The sequence below is a fragment of the Oncorhynchus tshawytscha genome, linkage group LG11, assembly GCF_018296145.1.
Source record: "Oncorhynchus tshawytscha isolate Ot180627B linkage group LG11, Otsh_v2.0, whole genome shotgun sequence".
NCBI lineage: Eukaryota > Metazoa > Chordata > Actinopteri > Salmoniformes > Salmonidae > Oncorhynchus > Oncorhynchus tshawytscha.
In genome coordinates this window covers 22,764,999-22,788,950 of record NC_056439.1, presented here as the reverse complement: position 1 = coordinate 22,788,950, position 23,952 = coordinate 22,764,999, and the positions used below count along the sequence as shown (strand labels likewise).

At 46.1% G+C, this 23,952-nt stretch overlaps 1 protein-coding gene across 4 annotated transcripts in view; it reads left to right on the top strand.

The window, feature by feature from the left end:
* Positions 1 to 23,952, top strand: part of LOC112262448 (neuronal PAS domain-containing protein 3-like) — a 349,807-nt gene that overhangs the window by 55,747 nt on the left and 270,108 nt on the right. For 3 of the 4 annotated variants that reach the window (XM_042329924.1, XM_042329923.1, XM_042329925.1), the window contains exon 2: positions 3,448 to 3,534. The exons of the other annotated variant lie outside the window; for it this stretch is intronic. In XM_042329924.1, coding sequence (XP_042185858.1) covers positions 3,448 to 3,534 — 87 coding nt within the window. The remainder of the gene's footprint in view (positions 1 to 3,447; positions 3,535 to 23,952) is intronic. 4 annotated transcript variants of the gene reach the window in all.

Here is a 23,952-nt window from a genome sequence, read left to right as displayed (position 1 = left end):
TTTACCTCTCTATAAGGGACTCCAAAAAATCATTTTGTTACTTTCAACATATTTTTTTCTTATACAGTGGTGGTAGGGTAATCTTTACCCTAGCCTGGTGTCATATTCCATATTGGGCAATATTAGGGTTCTGCTGTGCTGCACAGACAGAGTGTGTGTCCCAAATGTAAACCTATTCTTTTTATAGTGCACTACTTTTGACCAGAGCCCTATAGGCTTTAGAGCACCACATAGGGAATAGAGTGCCATTTGGGATACGTCCAGGGACCAGGTCACCAGATAGCTGGATGGATGCTGAGGTAGTCTACTTATCACACCTCTTGTTTTCCCCTTGAATCCTCCAAACCAACAGGAAATTGAACACGCACAGACAGAGCAGTCTGTGTACCTTACCTCCACTCTTTATTTCAAAATGGATATCTCTAATGAAAATCAGAGGGGTCAGGAGGAGCAATAAAGGTTTGGCTGAGAGGCCTCTGGGAGCGACACGCTGTAATCATCTGATTTGGACATTTTGGGGCCCCATCAGTTGATTATTTGGGCTGGCTCCCAAATGGCACCCTATTCCCTATTTAGTGCACTACTTTTGACCAGGACCCATAGGTACTGCCCTGTGCAGGGAATAAGGCTCCATTTGGGACGTAGCCTTTGCCTGGATGTGGTGCTCAACGCAGCATCCACACTACACACAACTCCTGATCCCCATCTGAAATCAAGGACAAATTGGCAACTCAACAGACTGAATAGAATAGTGTAGTTAGGGATGGAGAAAGTCAAAATGGTCACACTCACACTAATTGCGATTAGAGCCATACTTTGATTCCCTTCTTCCCACCATTATTTGGCTTGGGCCTCTCTGTGTTGCCTTGCCATCATTAAATATCATGATTGTCTTGTCACTCGTCTCTCCCCATCGCTTCTCTTAGTATTTCTTCTGCTCTTCTTCCCTGTTATTATTTCAGCCAGTATTTAGTATTCCATTCAGTCAAGGTCATTGCTTTTGCACTTCTGTGTGTGTGTGTGTGTGTGTGTGTGTGTGTGTGTGTGTGTGTGTGTGTGTGTCTGTGTGTGTGTGTGTGTGTGTGTGTGTGTGTGTGTGTGTGTGTGTGTGTGTGTGTGTGTGTGTGAGAGAGTGAGTGTGTGTGTGTGTGTGTGTGTGTCTGTGTGTGTGCATGCGTGCGTGCGTGCGTGCGTGTGTGTGTGTGTGTGTGTGTCTGTGTGTGTGTGTGTGTGTGTGTGTGTGTGTGTGTGTGTGTGTGTCTGTGTGTGTGTGTCTGTGTGTGTGTGTGCATGCGTGCGTGCGTGCGTGCGTGTGTGTGTGTGTGTGTGTGTGTGTGTGAGAGAGTGAGTGTGTCTCTTGTAGTGAGTCCAGATCATGCAGTCTGAACTGTGTGTTGTGTTGATCTCGTCCCACCGTTCTAACAGGAACAGCAGTGTTGACTAAATGCTCTTATACGTCTGGACTTTCCATCAGTCTCTCTCTCTCCAGCTGAGACTAGCTGGGAAAAGAGCTTATAGCTCCCAATGTTCCTGAACAGACTTAGTCTAAGGCAGGGATGGACAACTTTGATGGGGGTGGAGGCCACAAAAAACGGATCTCATGAGCAGCCACAGTGACTTGTGGGTCTGCGTACCCACATCCATACCCACACATGCATTCAGTGCCGGCCCTAGCATTTTGGGGGCCCTAAACCAGAAATTGATCTGCGGAACTACAAAAGGGTCGCCAGGTGCCCACCCCTGGTCTAAGGAATTGTCCCATATGGCACCCTATTTCCTTTATAGGCCAATAGAGCTCTGGTCAAAAGTAGTGCACTACTGTATATAGGGAATAGGGTGCCATTTTGGATAAAGTCTAACACTTTACTGGGATGCCTGGTCCTTATCACAGTGTTTACTGTATACTGAGGAGTTTGTGATCCTCCAGGAAAACAACTCTTTGCTCTGCTCCTTCCCAGTCCTGAGACACCTCACAGTGTAGAGCTGAGAAGTTCAGTCAAAATACAGTACTGTATATTCAGTCAGTCAGCCACAGACCGGCTCGCTGCTGTGTTGTGATTTAAACAGCTAAACGGCGGCTTGCTGAACGCCCCCCACCGCGAGCAAAGTGCTCTTCTGAACAGGGGACCCTGCCGTGTTTGACGTCTTCACTAATTTGACATGGAGTTCAGAAACCTCATGACTCTTACAGCTAGTGATGTGAAGGACCATGTTTTCCATGCCACAAACATAGCTGCTCTTTGACTTTCACTTTACAGTAACATAGTGGCCAGCCCAGCCCAGGCCCCAGCTACGGTAAGGTAACGGCTCACAGTGTTTTTCTACTTTAAAGCCTTTCAGTTGGTTTTGTGGTTACCGCTCTGACACGTGTGGAGGTAGCCCAGCCCAGTCCAGCCCAGCCTAGCCCAGTCCAGTCTGCTCTCCCTTTCCCGGTCAGGTTGCCAGCATTAGCCTCAGCCAGCAAATCATTACACACGGAACCCTGCCAAAGTTTTAAATACCAGAAAATAACACCATTTACCACATGCAGGGCAATTATTTCTGTGAAAAATTACCCAGGGTTTTTTATTTGTGATAAACCCCCTTTCTTAGCGGAGAAAGACGATGCACAGCCGGCCCTTTCAGGTCTGAGCGGAGGACTCATTAATATTTATGGCCTGCTTTGCAAAGAAACATTGATAAGCTAGCTGGTTGAATATTAAGTTTGACTTTATTTAAAAACGCATTAAAAAATATTCAGCAAATTAAAGAAGGGACTTTTTTCATATTTTTTTTTTTTTTAAAGGTAAAGGAAAGCATTGGAAGCTTTGTAAAGAGGTTAAATAGCTCAGTCAGAGGAAGCAGCAGGAGGAGTGGGACTTGAAGATGTGTAGAAATACGTCCAGAATAGGATGGCAGTTGATATAGTTGAGCTGTTGATTATTCTGAAAGGCAATGTGAATGTATACTGTCATCACACCGACACACCGACACACACACACACACCACACACACACACACACGCGCGCGCACACACACGCACACACACATAAACTCTTTTACTGACACCTCAGGGTTCAGTCCTGTCTACCTACCCTCAGGATGTCTTCAGGAGAGATCGAGAGAGAGAGGCAAACCTTGAGTTGTCCAGAGAGGAACTGAACTGTCATACCATGCTTTATTCCAGGTAGAAATGTCAACAAGTAGACTGTTTTTACTGCACTTGGGCTATACTGTGTGATATTATTGAGCAGTTGGAGACGTCTCACATGCACTGAAAACTGCTATCAATGCTGACTTATTTTTCAATTCCCATGTACTTAAGTAGTTATTATTAACATGTACATTATATTTACAGATCCTTCATTGGAAGTCGTTGGTACTTTACAGTCTACACATGCTATTTATCCACCTGCTCATTAACTGAATGTTATAAACTGACCAGCCCTACTGTATCTATCTTTGTAGGGAAATTAAAACCCTACACCCTTTCTGCATGGAGGGATCAGAGGAGGAGGCCATAGTTGATGCCCAATTCATGTCCAAATTCCCCCAGTAAGTTGGAAGTCTTATTTCACACATTCATTTAGGACATTAAGTGGTTTTAAAACATTGTTTATTTATATCACCAAGGTCATTTTGAGTGCCTGCGTAGATTTTCATGTCCTTTGATACTTGTTAGCCTGACATAGTGCTGCGTACGAAACCAAGTCAATAAACGGAGCAGCACTAAACCTCTTTGAAGAGAAAGCGAGATAGAGAGAGAGAGAGAGAGACAGAGAGAGAGAGAGAGAGAGACAGTGAGAGAGAGAGAGACAGTGAGAGAGAGAGCGAGAGAGAGAGAGACAGTGAGAGAGAGAGAGAGAGAGAGAAAGAGAGAGACAGTGAGAGAGAGAGAGAGAAGCATTAGCTGATGAATGAGGGGTTTGTAGTCATGTTGCACTTTGTCCGATTTCTCACTCTCCCCCTGCAAGCGGTTTCATCAGCTGTGTGAAATCCGATTCAGATATTATTCTCCTCTGGTAAAAGAGAGGGCAGCTCAGCCATGGACACCGATCCTGGTTTGAGATTTAAATGTAAACCTCTAGAAGCTGTTATAGAAAAGACAAGTTATTCTATCACCCCACTGTAAGTTAGGCAGGAAAAGATGAAGTCACTACAGTCAGTCAGGGGTAGGTGTGATGCTGGGTTCCAGATAACAGGGCATGTAAATTAGCTGATAGCTGGCGCTGATGCCTGTCCGCTAGCAGTGGGACTGTGGAGAGAATTGAGTCCCCCACTGAGAGTATAGGGATGAAGCAGGATGTTCTCTCTCTCTCTGTGTCTCTCTGTCTCTCTCTGTCTTTCTCTCTGTGTCTCTCTCTCTCTCTGTCTTTCTTTCTCTCTCTCTCTCTCTCTCTCTCTCTCTCTGTCTCTCTCTCTACCTCTCTACCTCTCTACCTCCCTCTCTACCTCTCTCTACCTCTCCCTCTACCTCGCTCTACCTCTCTCTACCTCTCTCTCTCTACCTCTCTCTGCTCTCTCTCTACCCCTCTCGCTGTCTCTACCTCTCTGTCTCTCTCTCTACCTCTCTACCTCTACCTCCCTCTCTACCTCTCTCTACCTCTCCCTCTACCTCGCTCTACCTCTCTCTACCTCTCTCTCTCTACCTCTCTCTGCTCTCTCTCTACCCCTCTCGCTGTCTCTACCTCTCTGTCTCTCTCTCTACCTCTCTACCTCTCTCTCTCTACCTCTCTCTACCCCTCTCTCTCTCTCTATCTCTATACCTCTCTCTTTCTCTCTCTGCTCTCTCTCTCTACCTCTCTCTCTCTATCTCTCTCTGCTCTCTCTCTACCCCCCTTCTCTCATCTAAATTTTTCTCTCTCTCTGCTCTCCCCCTACCTCTCAAATCCACCCCCTCTCAATTCATTTCAAGGGGATTTACTGGCATGGGAAACATATGTTAACATTGCCAAAGCAAATGAAGTAGATAATATACAAATGTGAAAAAAACATAAAAATGAACAGTAAACATTACACTCACAGAAGTTCCAAAAGAATATACATTACAAATGTCATATTATGTATATACAGTGTTGTAACGATGTACAAATGGTTAAAGTACAAAAGGGAAAATAAATAAGCATAAATATGGATTGTATTTACAATGGTGTTTGTTCTTCACTGGTTGACCTTTTCTTGTGACAACAGGTCACACATCTTGCTGCTGTGATGGCACACTGTGGTATTTCACCCAGTAGATATGGGAGTTTACCAAAATCGGGTTTGTTTTCAAATTCTTTGTGAATCTGTGTAATCTGAGGGAATTTTGTGTCTCTAATATGGTCATACATTGGGCAGGAGGTTAGGAAGTGCAGCTCAGTTTCCACCTTATTTTGTGGGCAGTGTGCACATAGCCTGTCTTCTCTTGAGAGCCAGGTCTGCCTCCGGCGGCCTTTCTCAATAGCAATGCTATGCTCACTGAGTCTGTACATACAGGTAGTCAAAGCTTTCCTTAAGTTTGGGTCAGTCACAGTGGTCAGGTATTCTGCCACTGTGTACTCTCTGTTTAGGGCCAAATAGCATTCTAGTTTGCTCAGGTTTTTTGTTAATTCTTTCCAATGTGTCAAGTAATCATCTTTTTGTTTTCTCATGATTTGTTTGGGTCTCATTGTGTTGCTGTCCTGGGTCTCTGTGAGGTCTGTTTGTGTTTGTTAACAGAACCCCAGGACCAGCTTTCTTAGGGGACTCTTCTCCAGGTTCATCTCTCTGTAGGTGATGGCTTTGTTATGGAAGGTTTGGGAATTGCTTCCTTTTATGTGGTTGTAGAATTTAAAGGCTCTTTTCTGGATTTTGATAATTAGCTGGTATTGGCCTAATTCTGCTCTGCGTGCATTATTTGGTGTTCTACGTTATACACAGAGGATATTTTTGCAGAATTCAGCATGCAGAGTCTCAATTTGGTGTTTGTCCCATTTTGTGAATTCTTGGTTGGTGAGCGGACCCCAGACCTCACAACCATAAAGGGCAACAGGGTTTTTAACTGATTCAAGTATTTTCCGCCAGATCCTAATTGGTATGTTGAATTTTATGTTCCTTTTGATGGCATAGAAGGAAGGTTCTTCTTGCCTTGTCTCTCAGCTCGTTCACAGCTCTGTGGAAGTTACCTGTGGCACTGATGTTTAAGCCAAGATATGTATAGACCTTTTTTGGAACAGCATTATTTTGATCTTACTGAGATTTACTGTCAGGGCCCAGGTCTGGCAGAATCTGTGCAGAAGAGCTAGGTGCTGCTGTAGTCCCTCCTTGGTTGGTGACAGAAGCACAAGTTCATCAGCAAACAGTAGACATTTTACTTCAGATTCTAGTAAGGTGAGGCCGGGTGCTGCAGACTTTTCTAGTGCCCTCGCCAATTCTTTGATATATATGTTGAAGAGGGTGGGGCTTAAGCTGCATCCCTGTCTCACCCCACATCCCTGTGGGAAGAAATGTGTGTGTTTTTTGCCTATTTTAATCACACACTTGTTGTTTGTGTACATGGATTTTATAATGTTGTATGTTTTTCCTCCAACACCACCTTCCATCAATTTGTATAGCAGACCCTCATGACAAATTTAGTCTAAGGCTTTTTTGAAATCAACAAAGCACGAGAAGACTGCCTTTGTTTTGGTTTGTTTGTTTGTCAATTAGGGTGTGCAGGGTGAATACATGGTCTGTCGTGCGATAATTTGGTAAAGAGACAATTTTACATTGTTTTCACTGAGGAAATGTACGAGTCTGCTGTTAATGATAATGCAGAGGATTTTCCCAAGGATTCTGTTGACAAACGGTAGTTATTGGGGTCAAATTTGTTTCCACTTTTGTGGATTGGGGTGATCAGTCCTTAGTTCCAAATATTGGGGAAGATACCAGAGCTAAGGATGATGTTAAAGAGTTTTAGTATAGCCAATTGGAATTTGTTGTCTGTATATTTGATAATTTCATTGAGGATACCATCAACACCACAGGTCTTTTTGGGTTGGAGGGTTTTTATTTTGTCCTGTAGTTCATTCAAGGTAATTGGAGAATCCAGTGTGTTCTGGTAGTCTTTAATAGTTGATTCTAAGATTTGTATTTGATCATGTAAATGTTTTTGCTATTTGTTCTTTGTTATAGAGCCAAAATGATTGGAGAAGTGGTTTACCCATACATCTCCATTTTGGATAGATGATTATTCATGTTGTTGTTTGCTTAGTTTTTTCCAATTTTCCCAGAAGTGGTTAGAGTCTATGGATTCTTCAATTACATTGAGCTGATTTCTGACGTGCTGTTCCTTCTTTTTCTGTGGTGTATTTCTGTATTGTTTTAGTGATTCACCATAGTGAAGGTGTAGACTCAGGTTTCCTGGGTCTCTATGTTTTTGGTTGGACAGGTTTCTCAATTTCTATCTTAGATTTTTGCATTCTTCATCATACCATTTATCATTGTTGTTCATTTTCTTCGGTTTTCTATTTGAGATTTTTAGATTTGATAGTGAAGCTGAGAGGTTAAATATAAAGTTAATATTTTCTACTGCCAAGTTTACACCTTCACTATTACAGTGGAATGTTTTATCCAGGAAGTTGTCTAAAAGGGATTGAATTTGTTGTTGCCTAATAATTTTTTGGTAGGTTTCCAAACTACATTCCTTAGCATTTCCAAACTACATCTATAGCATTTCTTAATGTTACTCAGTTCCTTTGGCTTTGATGCCTCATGATTGAGTATTGCTCTGTTCAAGTAGACTGTGATTTTGCTGTTGTCTGATAGGGGTGTCAGTGGGCTGACTGTGAACGCTCTGAGAGACTCTGGGTTGAGGTCAGTGATAAAGTAGTCTACAGTACTACTGCCAAGAGATGAGCTATAGGTGTACCTACCATAGGAGTCCCCTCGAAGCCTACCATTGACTATGTACATACCCAGCATGTGACAGAGCTGCAGGAGTTGTGACCCATTTTTGTTGGTTATGCTGTCATAGTTGTACCTGGGGGGAGGGGGCAAATGGGGGAGGGAATGCTTTCACCTCCAGGCAGGTGTTTGTCCCCCTGTGTGCTGAGGGTGTCAGGTTCTTGTCCGGTTCTGACATTTAGGTCGCCACAGACTAGTACATGTCCCTGGGCCTGGAAATTATTGATTTCCCCCTCCAGGATGGAGAAGCTGTCTTCATTAAAGTATGGGGATTCTAGTGGGGGGATATAGGTAGCACACAGGAGGACATTTTTCTCTGTTGAGATCATTTCCTTTTGAATTTCTAGCCAAATGTAAAATGTTCCTGTTTTGATTAATTTAATGGAGTGAGTAAGGTCTGCGCTGTACCAAATTAGCATACCCCCTGAGTCCCTTCCCTGTTTCACACCTGGTAGTTTGGTGGATGGGACTACCAGCTCTCTGTAACCTAGAGGGCAACCAGTGGGTCCATCTCCTTTATACCAGGTTTCTTGTAGGATGACAATCTGTATTTCAGATTTTTTGAGCAAGTCCAGGATTCCTGGTCTTTAGGCCAAATGCAGATGACCTCAGACCTGGGATATTCCAGGATGAGATAGTGAAGACTTTGTGTTCCATAAAGTGTCCAGTGTTGTTGGTCGTGTGGTTTGGCCTCAGGCCAGTAAGTGTGAGCAGAGCCTGCTGAGCATCTGGGACATGCCATTGGCTTGGGTTAGTGTAAGAGTGTGGGTTAGTGTAAGGGGTGTGGGCATGGTTGACTTGGGGGGGTGTTGATCGGTTGGGGTGGGGGTGTGTACGTGGTCGGTGGTGTTGTGGTCTGGATGTTGGTCCTCTCCTCGCTGGGCGGGGTGTCTATTGATCTGTTGTCCCTGTGTTGGGGCTGCGTTTGAAAGCAATGTCCTTTAGAGTATGGGCAAAGGTGGGCACTGCTGCCTTGTATAGGTGGATCTGGTCATAGAGGATGTTCAAGTCCAGGGTGGAGTGGTGGGCCAGGAAAATATTTGGCTTTGAGGCACAGTCACGGGAAATACTTGCGTTTACCCGCTGTATGGTAGCAGGGTGGAAGTATTTTCATGGTAGCAGGGTGGAGATAACCACTTGTGCGTTGGGGATAGTAGAAGAAGCTTTCTCAATCATTCCATTCAGTGCTGTGGCCACACATTCCTGCTGTGTTCTCAGGTTGTTTGTGCCTGTGTGTATTATTATGTGGCTAGGTGAACCTAGCTGGTCCTCAGACAGAAGGTCTAAGGCGCGCTGGGTATTTGGACACCACAGTTTAGACTCCGTTCCCTTCATCCATCAGAGCAGATTCATCATGCCTCTGGTACTCCCCCATCTCTTGCCAGCCATTCAGATTAGTCCTTATAAAGAGAGAACCAGAGCAGGGCTGTGTTGCCCACAGGGTGAGCTCTAACTGACCGTGACTGCAAAATGCTGCTCGCCCAAAGGTTTTCTGCTTTCCAGACGTTTTGCTAGGCAGGGCTTAATTATATGTACTCTTTTATCTTTGTTTATGGAACATGTGTGGTATTGGTAGAGGGAGGCAGGGGGATATTTTTCTCTGTCCAATAAGAGTTGTCATCATATGAGGAATGGAGGAGAAGGAGAGAGGGCGAGAGTTAGTGAGAGAGAGAGAGAGAGAGAGAGAGAGAGAGAGAGAGAAAGGGAAGGGAGTCCTCTTCTTTCCTCCCCTCTCCCCTGCTTGGTCTTGCTTGCAGTTGTTTGGCAGAAAGCCTCATCACTATGTCAACACAGCAACACTGAAACACTGGGCTATCCAACAGCAGCTCTTCTCTCTCTCTCTCTCTCTCTCTCTCTTCAACACATTACTTCTTGACCAGATGTACTGTACAGGTCTCTGTTCAACACATGGCTGGACCAGGACCAGAGCTACTATAGAGCTAAGAGGTTTTGCTGGTCAGCAGGGCCCTAACAGAGGCCCAGGGCCCACAGCTTTCCTGGTCAGTCCATGATGTGGCCCTAACGATAGGGTCTCTTCACTCTTCACCCACATTTTAGTGTGTCTGCTGGAGATGGCTGGCTGGCTGGCTGGCTGGCTGGCTGGTGCCAGATCTGGAGCCGTTACGGTGTCACTGGCAACACTTCACCAGAGGTTAATTGATTGTAGATAAACTGTTTTGTGCTGGCCATTGGTCAAGATCTGACACATTCCTGATCTGTTTCCAGACTGGATAATAATAACAAAGTGTTGTAGAAGACTAGCCTCCATTGCAGTGCACCTGGCTGACTGTTGGGCTTCTCCTCCGCTCTGTCAGATGTTTGTTCTCACAGAGAGGATGTGTACCTTGTGTAATCTCCCCAAGTGGGGAGAAAAAAAGGACAAAATCATTTGATTGGTATTTTATTGTTCATTAGTAAGCTTAATACACCAGAAGTAGTGACAAGTTTGTTGTGTCAAATTCCGGTTTGATCTCTGCTTGTTGTGACACGAACCCACAGAATCAATTCCCAGATGATGAAAGCAGCAGTCTGCGCCAGCGTTGTTCACTGTTTCCACATCTCTGCTGCAGCCTGCAGGGCCCTGACACGCACTCTCTCCTCTCCTTCGCTCTCTAAATCCTCTCCATGCTGTTTCTTTCTGTGTATAATCCACAATTAAGGTGAGATTGCAGACCTTATAGTTAATACTACGGCGTGGTGCTCCAGCATGGGGGAATATTTAAAAAAAAAATATTTTTAGAAATCGTAGCTACCAGCAATGCAAAGCAGGAGGAAATTGCAGGTCTCAGATGAATTGTATGTGGTGGCATGTTTTATTAAAAGGTTGTCAACAAAATGAGCAAGGAGACTTGTTCTAGGACCTTTAGGCTACTTGTATTCTGCTGAGCTAGTTTTTATCACAAACCAGCAATTACATGTTAAAATGTAAATGGTTTGTTGTCAGCAGAGCTGCGGTTGCAGATGTAGCATTTGATTTGATTTGATTTGATTTGAAAAAAGCATCTTCATTTGAGCCAGTTTTGCTACAGCAGGAAAATAATCCTGCAGCAACAGGACATTTGAATTATTATGTGGATTGTAATTAATGAACATTTTCTGTAGGGTTTGATACAAGTCTGACATTTCAAAGTGGAAATTTGCAAACTTCAGGAGTCATTTTAAACCTCAACAACCCTACGTTTGAGATGTATTGCATTGCAGGAAAGTTCTCCTCATATTAAGATTTTACAACTCTAGCTTCAGTATGCATTGTGTTACTGAAACTGTCAAATGCCTAATTGTGTTTGTATGTTAATCAGAGGTGTTTAAATACATGTCAAAACCTCTTTTCACTATCTCTGAGAACAGTCCGCATCCATTTACAATTGTTGAAATACATTTAAAATCATTCAAAATCACAATTGACTTTTTGGTATGATTGCACTACGTAAACATGACTAAACCTCTGCCCACTTATAACGTTCAACATTCAGGCTAGTCAAAGTCAGTAAAGGCTGGTGTGCTTACATCACTCTGCAAAACTCTATGTCAACAGATTATTATATCCTCCGTCAGATAACGCCATGTCGGACGAGATACGTTCACCTTCTCCCCAAGAGATCAGATGAGAAGACGGGGTTCTTTCTCGTGGTCATCAGCTGTAGTCTGCCAGCCATAGGGAGCCTGCTGGTGGCAGGGAGGCTGTAGGAGCATTACTGTGTGACTGGCTGTCTGTTCGTCAGGTGATGAGGCTGAGAGACTGAGAGGAGGAAGCTGTTTCACAGGGAATGTCTAATCTGTGTGACTGGGAGTCATGCTGGGCACTGAGCACTGAGCATCCCTCACTCTCTCAGCTCCAACACTCCCTCCCTTCCTTCCTTCCTTCCTTCCTCCATCACACCCATCCTGACAGTCTCTCTCTCTTTCTCCACCCCCTCTCACCAGCCCTCTCTCTCAGCTCCCTCCCTCCCTCCCAATCCCTTCCCTCCCCTCCTCACCCCCCCCTGCTCAGGGAGCGCTTAAGAACCCCATAGCTCCCCAGTGCCGGTGTTCATGTCATTCACGGTCTCCGAGACATGTCGCCCCCCCCCCTGCCTCCCCATCCCAAATAAACACGCTCGCCATCAAAGGAAGCTGATTCTAGAATTTGATAACATCATGTTCTCTTTGCAGAGAAACCATATAGAGCCATGCAAATGAATGGTCCTGACTGATTGGTCCTGGATATTTCAGGTGCTCTGAGCATCCCTTTCCCCTCACTCTGGATTGACATGCATAAATACAGTCATGCATAAATACATACGTAATATATGTTAAGGCATCTCCAGATGTTTTATTTCATGAGGGCAGGAACTTGGCCCTTTCTATCTAATCGGTTGCGGCAAAATGACACTCCATGCAAATGATGGTTGAGGTTGTTTGCCCTCAAATATTTCCTGTAAAAAGAAAAGGCGGAAGAGAGGCGATGAGATGGCACTCTAATTGGTGCGGAAGCTGTTTGGCTGCATTCCAGCTGTATCAATTGCTTTTCTGCTGCTTTTCTCAAGTAATAGCTTGTAATTGTTATTCTTCAGATTTTATTAACGAGCTACAGACAGAGAAGCCTTGATTTGCTCCAGTAGCACACAGACAATAATTATAATGGTACCTCTACTTGACGTGATTTCAGAACGAACGCAGGCGGCACAGGACAATGATGCAGCTCAGCTCCCTGATGCAGTCAATGACCAAATCTTATTTTCCCTTCCCTTCCCTCCCCCTCCCTCCCTCCCTCCCTCCCTCCCTCCCTCCCTCCCTCCCTCCCTCCCTCCCTCCCTCCCTCCCTCCCTCCCTCCCTCCCTCCTGCCGTGACTGACACTCTCCCAGAACCACTCTAGTCTTGCTGCATCGCCCTGCAAATCAAATATGACAGGGAATATTGTTGGCATAATGGAGAATCGCAGGAGAAAGTACCACTGTACACACACAAATAGCTCAGGGCCTAATTGAACATCGCTGCCTCTGACCTGGACCCAGCCACAGGTCCAGGGTAATAGACCTAGTGGTATTCCTACTGCTACAGATAGAGATAGGTAGTGTACTGAGCTGGGCGGCAGCTGTGGTCAACATCTCTCGCCCTCTCTCTCTCTCTCTCCCGCTCTCTGCTCTCTATCCCTCTTGCTCTCTCTCTCTCCCTTTCTCTCTGTTTTGCTCTCTGTCCCCTCTCTCTCTCTTTCCCTGTCCCCCTCTCTCTCCCTCGCTCGCTCTCTCCCTGTCCCCCTCTCTCTCTCTCTCTGTCTCTCAGTACTGATACATCTAGAGTCAGTGTTTTCACTATTTTGAAGTACCTCCTAATAGTAATCATTAGGAAATTCAAAGTAATGTTTTTGTTCCTCTGTGCATATTGTGAAGGCACAAGTTGTGGTTCTGACAGATTTATCGTGAATTGTCCCCTGGAATTCAATATGTATTTACTGTATATTCGGCATAGCTCCATCTGCATATCAGACACTTTACACTTGAATAGGAATTAAATATGATTTGAAGTCGCTCTTTCAAGAGCGAGGCAGACAAAGCTAGAGTGCAAACAACACTTCTTTTAACTGGGTTTTGTTTTTGCCGTCTGCTCTGCTTTTGTCACGTCTTAGAACTTTCAGAAGTTGGACTTTCTTTTCAACCGTCTCTCCTCTGAGTTGTCTCTCCCTCCTCCGTGACTGAGTTGAAGGAGGAGGAAGGACTGAACTGAAGTCTCTTTCCCCTATCTCTCTCTTGCCATCTCTCTCTCTCTCTCTGTGGCTGCTGCTGTCTTGTTTGAATAATGGTTGTGATAATTTCCCCCAGTCCAATGAGAGAGTGTGGTTGAGGCTGAGTAAACAGCCTGATTGGCTGCTGAAGGTCAGAGTGACCGCAGGTGTCACAACAGTGAATTACAACAATGACAGTCACAGAAGAGGGCGATATCTCCTTATTCATCCCTCCCTTTTCATCCCTCCTTTTTCATCCCTCCTTTTTCAATCCCTCCTTTGACTTGAAGGAATGAATTATTCTCAGTCAGGAGTTAATTACGCATTAAGCAAAAATGATTGTATCTCCTCTCTTTAACACGTATAACTATTTAAATATGATTCATTTGCTAGGTTAAAACATACTTTCCATTCCTTGGAGGAGAACAGAATAGCAGAATATTTCCTAGTATTTTTCCTAGTATTGGTTGTTGTGCTGCAGTAAAATGGGACTTAAGTCTAGCCTCTTCGTAATCCTGACACATTGTAGAGCTGGACGACGAGAGGAGTATGAACCTGATCTTGTGTCGCATCGACTTTCATTATACAACAGGCATTGCAATTGGAAACCAATTGACATGACATGTTCTCTATCAGTCGATGCTGTAGTCTTTCATCACAGAAGATGTCAAATGAACAGTCTTGAGGTCTCGAGTGGCGTCGCTAGTATTTCTATTTGCAGATTCAAGTCAGTTTGCCAGGGCTTACACTGCCTGATTCTCTGTCTCCTGATGCCTGGGTTTCAGACAGCGCCACAGACAGAACCAACACAACCTACGGATCACTGGGGTGTCTATCAGACTACCTCTCCATCTCAGACACACTGTGTGACTCACACACACACACACACACACACGCACGCACACACACACCCTTTGGCAGTAGCAATCACAGTGTCTCTGTGCATACTGGAAGTGGCACCTCTAAACCCATATTTGACATTCACCGCAGTTGAGCTAAAACATTTAGGAAGAGAATAGAGACACTTTGGTTCAAGGTATCAGTCTAACCAACTACTGCTGTTTCACCCACTCAGTGACTGACTGGCATCCTTATGATAAGAGCATGTCAGGAATGAAGCCGCCATTGTCTTCAATAATACAGTGTTTACCAACCATATGGATGGGTTATAGGTGTACCAATGGCTGCCTTCTCTCCCTGTGTCTGGACATGTCTGTACATGTCTGTTTACGTGGTACATCGTCCAAAGGAGATGACCACTGAAAAGGACTTGTGTGACATTGATTTCCAAGACTCTTTTGTTGCTGATTAAGTAGTGGTGGCTTCCTGTTGTCACAGCCAAGGAGAGGAACGGTATCTCTGACTACCTCTGCCTTTGTCCTCAGCCCAGCGCTGTGTCCTGCAACCAGCAGAGAGTGTTTGTCAGTGCATGGGTGAGTGAATGACAGCGTTGTGTAGAGATGGCGTGGCCCTCTGTCTCTCCCGTGCAGGGCATTGTGGTGTGCAGACTGTGCAGGTTTGATGTGGAGCACTAGACTGTGGTTAATCATTCAGCCTCGTAGCTGTGAGCCTGGGAGGAGGCCAGCTCAGGAACCAGAGGTGGGACAGACAGGGACGTGTACAGGCCAGCCATCAGACAGCTCAGGAACCAGAGGTGGGACAGACAGGGACGTGTACAGGCCAGCCATCAGACAGCTCAGGAACCAGAGGTGGGACAGACAGGGACGTGTACAGGCCAGCCATCAGACAGCTCAGGAACCAGAGGTGGGACAGACAGGGACGTGTACAGGCCAGCCATCAGACAGCTCAGGAACCAGAGGTGGGACAGACAGGGACGTGTACAGGCCAGCCATCAGACAGCTCAGGAACCAGAGGTGGGACAGACAGGGACGTGTACAGGCCAGCCATCAGACAGCTCAGGAACCAGAGGTGGGACAGACAGGGACGTGTACAGGCCAGCCATCAGACAGCTCAGGAACCAGAGGTGGGACAGACAGTGTACAGGCCAGCCATCAGACAGCTCAGGAACCAGAGGTGGGACAGACAGGGACGTGTACAGGCCAGCCATCAGACAGCTCAGGAACCAGAGGTGGGACAGACAGTGTACAGGCCAGCCATCAGACAGCTCTCCCAATACTGTTGGGATTGAGGATGCAAAGATATGTGTCCTTTCATCACCAATGAAATGCCATTGAACATTTGAAATGGTGTCACCATGCAAGGGATTTATTGAATATTGGAGCCCTTCCACCAATGTGCTGCTGATATCCATGAAAGCCTTTCTCTCTCCGGCACAATTGCACATTCCTGTATAATTCATCGGAACAATTCCTGAATGTGACAGTAGTATCTAAGAGCCTATCCACTCCTCCACTCTTCAGGGTTTATACACTCTGTGATGGTCTGTCAAGTACCACTAAGAGTCCCAGTTAACAGCCCAGGCCCCTCGGATGAAATATATTACAGTAATACAGCGTTCACTCACTTCAACAAAATGTCAGAGCAACCTTTGCCTAACAAGGATTTGGATTGGTGAAGAGTAGAGTAGCGTGGTGGTCACTGTAGAGGAAGTCTAGAACATCTGCATAAAGCAGTGTATGATCTGTTCTGCGTGGTGTGAAGGGGGAAAAGTGAGTGTGTGTGTGTCATACACTACAAAGGTATGTGGACACCTGCTCGTCGACCATCTCATTTCAAAATCACGGGCATTACTGTGGAGTTGGTCCCTCCTTTCCTGCTATAACAGCCTCCACTCTTCTGGGAAGGCTTTCCTCTAGATGTTGAAACATTGCTGTGGGGACTTGCTTCCATTCAGCCACAAAAAGCATCAGTGAGGTCGGGCACTAATGTTGGGCGATTAGGCCTGGCTCGCAGTCGGCGTTCCAATTAATCTCAAAGGTGTTCGATGGGGTTGAGGTCAGGGCTCTGTGCAGGCCAGTCAAGTTCTTCCACACCGATCTCAACAAACCATATCTGTATGGACCTCGCTTCGTGCATTGTCATGCTGAAACAGGAAAGGGCCTTACCCAAGTTGGAAGCACAGAATCATCTAGAATGTCATTGTATGCTGTAGCGTTAAGATTTCCCTTCACTGGGACTAAGAGGTCTGAAGCGTGATTCATCACTCCAGAGAACACGTTTCCTCTGCTCCAGAATCCAATGGAGGTAAGCTTTGCACCACTCCAGCCAACGCTTGGCATTGCGCATGGTGATCTTAAGCTTGTGTGCGGCAGCTCGGCCATGGAAACCCATTTCATGAAGCTCCCAACGAACAGTTTTTGTGCTGACGTTGCCTCCAGGAACTCGATAGTGAGTGTTGCAACCGAGGACAGATGCTTTTCATTAGCTATGCGCTTCAGCATCTGGCGGTCCTGTTCTGTGAGCTTGTGTGGCCTACCACTTGACGGCTGACCGTTGTTGCTCCTAGATGTTTCCACTTTACAATAACAGCACTTGTATTTGACCGGGGCAGCTCAAGCAAAGCAGACATTTGACGAACTGACTTGTTGAAAAGGTGGCATCCTGTGACGGTGCCACGTTGAAAGTCACTGTTCTCTTCAGTAAGGCCATTCTACTGTCAATGTTTGTCTATGGAGATTGCATGGCTGTGTGCTCGATTTTATACACCTGTCAGCAACGGGTGTAGCTGAAACAGCCGAATCCACTAATTTGAAGTGGTGTCCACATACTTTTGTATATACAGTGCATTCGGAAAGTATTCAGACCCCTTGAGTTTTTCCACATTTTGTTACATTACAGCCTTATTTTAAAATAATAATACAAATCTACACACAATACCTCATAATGACAAAGCAAAAACATGTATTTTGACATTTTTGCAAATGTATAAAAAATGTAAAACAGAAATATGACATTTACATCAGTATTCAGACCCTTTACTCAGTACTTTGTTGGAGCACCTTTAGCTCCGATTACAGCCTCCAGTCTTCTTGGGTATGACCTTCTTGGCTATGACCTTCTCCCATTTTTCTCTGTAGATCCTCTCAAGCTCTGTCAGGTTGGATAGGGAGCGTCATAGGGAGCGTCGCTGCACAGCTATTTTTAGGTCTCCCCAGAGATGTTCGATCGGGTTCAAGTCCGGGCTCTGGCTGGGCCACTCAAGGACATTCAGAGACTTGACCTGAAGCCACTCCTGCATTGTCTTGGCTGTGTGCTTTGGGTTGTTGTCCTGTTGGAAGGTGGACCTTCGCCCTCAGTCTGAGGTCCTAAGCGCTCTGGAGCAGGTTTTCATCAAGGATCTCACTGTACTTTGCTCCATTGATCTTTATCTCAATCCTGACTAGTCTCCCAGTCACTGCCACTGAAAAACATCCCCACAGCAAGATGCTGCCACCACCATGCTTCACAGGTAGGGATGGTGCCAGGTTTCTTCTACACGTGGTGCTTGGCATTCAGGCCAAAGAGTTCAATCTTGATTTCATTAGACCAGATCATCTCCTTTCTCATGGTCTGAGAGTCCTTTAGGTGCTTTTGGCATTCTCGAAGTGGGCTGTCATGTGCCTTTCACTGAGGAGTGGCTTCCGTCTAGCCACTCTACCATAAAGGCCTTATTGGTGGAGTGCTGTTCCTTAGATGGTTGTCCTTCTGGAAGGTTCTCCCATCTCCACAGAGGAACTCTGGAGCTCTCTCAGAGTGACCATCGGTTTCTTGGTCACCTCCCTAACCAAGGCCCTTCTCCACCGATTTAACCAGTTTGGCTGGGTGACCAGCTCTAGGGAGAGTTTTGGTGCCTCGACACAATCCTGTCTCGGAGCTCTACAGACAATTCATTCAACCTCATGGCATGGTTTTTGCTCTGACATGCACTGTCAACTGTGGGACCTTATATAGACAGGTGTGTGCCTTTCCAAATCATGTCCAATCAATTGAATTTACCACAGGTGGACTCCAGTCAAGTTGTAGAAACATCTCAAGGATGGCCAACGGAAACAAGATGCACCTGAGCTCAATTTCGAGACTCACAGCAAAGGGTCTGAATACTTATGTAAAGAATTAATTTTCCATTTTTAATACATTTGCAAAAAAAAATCTAAAAACAATTTTCACTTTGTCATTATTGGGTATTGTGTGGAGATTGATGATAAAAAAAAAGTGTAATTTAATTCATTATAGAATAAGGCTTTAACGTAACAAAATGTGGAAAAAGTCAAGCGGCCTGAACACTTTCCGAATGCAGTGTATAGTGTAGCTTTGATATCAGGGAACGTTAGACCCTGTCTGCTGGCTGGATGCCAGGACTCATGTAGTGGTTAAATATTCATTGAGACAGACAGACAGCATACAGAGAAGATATTCCCTCTCTTTACACAGTGGATGATCTACTAGCTTGGAGAACTGATACACTTGACATTCTAATGTAGTACATAGTCACAACATGCCCCCGTGTTGTACTCTACATTTTGTAGTTAATATATTTCTTAGACCAATTAAATGGACGAAAGTTCGAACGTTTTGAACTTGTCTTCCGCCATACCATACTTAATTATACTCACTAGTCTTACCAATTAATTATACATTTTGATGCAGTGCATGGCTCAACAGTAGCCTAACCATAATGTAGGTCCCTTGTGTATTGTTTGGTAGGGCAATTAGTTACATTACATGATACGTTTTATGTGGGGAGAGTTTCTGTTAAGCTGAAATCAGACAGCGCTCTCCCCCTTGGGAAAGCTGTTAACTCCCCTCCAACCCAATGAAGGGTTAACCACATAGTCTGAGTCGATGGCCTCCCTACGTAAGATTGATCTCTTCCCAGCGCCATGCAGCATGGAGAGGGAGAGGTACTATGGAGGTGTGGTCAGTTAACCGGTGGAAGGACTGTGTTATTGTAGTAGTCTGGCAGTACAGGGAGAGAATTTACCTGTAAATGTCACTCACCTCAGTCCTCCAGATGACATCGATAAAAGGCCTTTTAAATCAACTGGCTGGCCCCAACCACCCGATCCCGGAGTCAATATAAAGGCCCAATAAACATGTCAGCTAGCCAGGGGAGGGTTGGGTTCTGAGGAGGGGCTGGGACTTCCTCTGGGGTGGTTTAATAGTGGGAGACGGTCCCTCCTCCTGTGTGTGTGTGTGGTGTGTGTGTGTGTGTGTGTGGTTTAACAGCGGGAGGTTGCTCTTCCTGGGGTCTGACCACTCTTATTCATCAGCCACTTACTACCGCCAGGCTCCAGCAAATATCTTTTCGTCATCACCGCAGAACCCAATACACCTCTACTCATGTCTGGCTCCATGGGTCTCTGTGCTCCTCTACTCATGTCTAGCTCCATGGGTCTCTGTGCTCCTCTGCTCATGTCTGGCTCCATGGGTCTCTGTGCTCCTCTGCTCATGTCTGGCTCCATGGGTCTCTGTGCTCCTCTACTCATGTCTGGCTCCATGGGTCTCTGTGCTCCTCTACTCATGTCTGGCTCCATGGGTCTCTGTGCTCCTCTACTCATGTCTGGCTCCATGGGTCTCTGTGCTCCTCTACTCATGTCTGGCTCCATGGGTCTCTGTGCTCCTCTACTCATGTCTGGCTCCATGGGTCTCTGTGCTCCTCTACTCATGTCTGGCTCCATGGGTCTCTGTGCTCCTCTACTCATGTCTGGCTCCATGGGTCTCTGTGCTCCTCTACTCATGTCTGGCTCCATGGGTCTCTGTGCTCCTCTACTCATGTCTGGCTCCATGGGTCCCTGTGCTCCTCTACTCATTCTGGCTCCATGGGTCTCTGTGCTCCTCTACTCATGTCTGGCTCCATGGGTCCTGTGCTCCTCTACTCATGTCTGGCTCCATGGGTCTCTGTGCTCCTCTACTCATGTCTGGCTCCATGGGTCTCTGTGCTCCTCTACTCATGTCTGGCTCCATGGGTCTCTGTGCTCCTCTACTCATGTCTGGCTCCATGGGTCTCTGTATCCTCTCCATAGGTGCCAGGTTGTTGTTGTTTCACAGAGAAAAATAGCCTACAATGTTGTCCCCCTGTCTTGTCAATGAATGACAGGTTTGAGGAAAGTGTTTCTCAGCAGGGGGGTTGGTTGTTTCCTGCTGCATGTCTCTGTTGAAGACTGATGATGCAGACCTCATTGGCTGTTTTTTTATTTTCTTTGTTTGTTTGTACGTCGCTCAACGATTCTGATTCAGCCCTTTGATTTGAGCCCCTTACCTCAGAGGAGCAGAGCAGAGATGTGCCTGTTAACACATTCAGGGGTCTGGAAAGAGAGAGAGAGAGAGAGAGAGAGAGAGAGGGGAGGAGGCGAGAAGAGGAGAGGGAGGAGAGATAAGCTGAAGAGAGAGGAGGGGAGGATAGGAGAGGAGATGAGGGAAGAGGAGAGGACGAGGGGAGGGTAGGAGAGGAGAGGGAGGAGAGATAAGCTGAAGAGAGAGGAGGGGAGGATAGGAGAGGAGATGAGGGAAGAGGAGAGGACGAGGGGAGGGTAGGAGAGGAGGGGAGGATAGGAGAGGAGATGAGGGAAGAGGAGAGGGAGGAGAGATAAGGTGAAGAGGAGAGGGGGGAGGAGGGGAGGATGGGAGAGGGGGTAGGAGAGAGGATAGGGAGGTGAGATAAGGTGAAGAGAGGGTAGGAGAGGAGGGGAGGATGGGAGAGGGAGGAGAGATAGGGAGGAGAGATAAGGTGAAGAGAGGGTAGGAGAGGAGGGGAGGATGGGAGAGGGAGGAGAGATAAGGGAAGAGGGTAGAGAGGAAGGTGAAGAGAGGGTAGGAGAGGGTGGGAGGGGAGGATGGGAGAGGGAGGAGAGATAGGGAGGAGAGATAAGGTGAAGAGAGGGTAGGAGAGGAGGGGAGGATGGGACAGGGAGGTAAGGAGAGGAGAGATAAGGTGAAGAGAGGGTAGGAGAGGAGGGGAGGATGGGAGAGGGAGGTAAGGAGAGGAGAGGAGTGATAAGGTGAAGAGAGGGTAGGAGAGGAGAGGAGAGGGAGGAGAGATAAGGTGAAGAGAGGGTAGGAGAGGAGGGGAGGATGGGAGAGGGAGGAGAGGTAAGGAGAGGAGAGAAAGCCCCACCATCCACCCTTGCAGACCTCATTCACACAGAGAAACAGAGGCATGCGGTGAGCTGATCAGGATGAGGATCAGGCTGCTGTTTTGACAAAGAGCCATCATGGCTGGATAACAATCCTCCAACAAACCTCCAGTGCTTTCTATATCTCTCTATCCACCCAATGAGCACCACTAGTGTTATGCCTCACTGCAGAAAACCCCTCTGGTGCCAGGATAGCTCTGGTTCTGACCTTCCAGGCTTTCTACCCCCTGGTCCAGCCCAGGAACACCAAGTAAACACCAAGCTCCAATCCCCTAGCAGTAAGACTAGATCACCTGTCTAAATCCAGACTCAGATATACAGTATATGCAGGGGATTGTGGATTTTCGACCTGCATGTCAGAAGTTAAAACATGTTGAGAAAACAACTTAAAGGCTCACAGGTGCTTTGGTCAATTGCACACAAGGTCCAACTGAAATGTGACTTCCTCTTCAAACCCAGCCTCTCCGAAAGTCACACAGTTACAATTATTTGGGAGAGGTGAGAGGGGGGGGCTGACACTGGGCGCCCGGGAGCTGTTGTTGTGGGGGGTTAAGTCACTTCCCACCAGATGTTCCCCGTCGGACCTGGGATTCAGACTGGCAACCCTCTGGTTGCAGGCCCGCCTCTCTAACCGCTAGATTACCTGCTGCCAGAGTGGAAACAGAGAAGGAACCTGGGATTCAGACTGGCAACCCTCTGGTTGCAGGCCTGTGTCTCTAACCGCTAGATTACCTACCACCAGAGTGGAAACAGAGAATGAACCTGGGATTCAGACTGGCAACCCTCTGGTTGCAGGCCCGCCTCTCTAACCGCTAGATTACCTGCTGCCAGAGTGGAAACAGAGAAGGAACCTGGGATTCAGACTGGCAACCCTCTGGTTGCAGGCCCGTGTCTCTAACCGCTAGATTACCTGCCACCAGAGTGGAAACAGAGAAGGAACAGTGGGGTGGTGTAAAAGTGACATGTTTTCAATCACATGGCTGATTCCTAGGAAATCGTCTAAAGGCCACATTGGAACATTTTATAGAGTAGAATGGGGCTGGTGGGATTCGTTTTCTCCCACGTGAAAAAGTGTATAATTTCAACACAATTCCGGTACAGTGTGTAATATAGTCAGCCTTGAAAAATGGTCCAAATCTCCCATCGCTGTCTGCAATTTACCTTGTGGCCTTGAAACCACATCTATTGTGCTGTTTTTTTGTGCCATTCAGGCCAGATAGTGTGTCAGTGCGCGCGCGTGTGTGTGTGTGTGTGTATGTGTGTGTGTGTGTGTGTGTGTGTGTCTTTTTGTAGTTTCATTCAGTGTATAGTGGCAGTGGTGGTGGCGGCTATTGTGGAGCATATTGCACTGGCTGACATTACCCATACCTGCAGGGAATAAATTCTACTAAGTGACATGTGGCTTGCAGACGTTTGTAAATTGCAACGCATCAATCTTGAGGGAGATAGCTGGCTAGTGAGGGCTGCACCGTGCAAGTGACGCTCCCAGAGAGAGCTGCTACCATCTCTTTCCTGTAAATGTTTCCCCCATTCATAGTGACACCATGCTGTTTAATAGGATGGTGTGAGGAGGTCCTTAAAGGGATACTTTGGGATTTTGGCAATGAGAGCCTTTATCTACATCCCTAGGGTCAGATGAACTCATGGATATTATTGTATCTCTCTGCGTCCAGTATGATGGAAGTTAGAGGTAGTTTCCCTAGCCATCGCTAACTAGTGTTAGCGCAATTTTTAATTTAATTTTTAATTTTACCTTTATTTAACCAGGCAAGTCAGATAAGAACAAATTCTTATTTTCAATGACGGCCTAGGAACAGTGGGTTAACTACCTGTTCAGGGGCAGAACGACAGATTTGTACCTTGTCAGCTCGGGGGTTTGAACTTGCAACCTTCCGGTTACTAGTCCAACGCTCTAACCACTAGGCTACCCTGCCGCAATGGCTGGAAGTCCATGGGTATCTGCTACTGTAGCATGCTAGGGAATACAGCGCGTCAGCACTGGGACGGGGTTCAATAGCTTTAAATTGTGATTGTAAGAGAGAGTTGCAACTGTCTTTTCTAATGTACTGAGTTGGACTAAAGCAGATGTATACCTGACAACAATAACACAACAATATATCTAAATACAATTAGTTATGTGCCTTTCCTCAATATTCCTCTGTAAATTATACTTGATCAAAAATCAAATGAAAACCAGTGTCTATAAATCAATGACTCATTTTATTTTACACTATATATATATATATATATATATTCTCTTAAAAATAGGTGCGTGTCTCAAGCAAACTGATTATCCCCGAGTCCTGTTCTATTCTAACCATATAGCAGTTCAT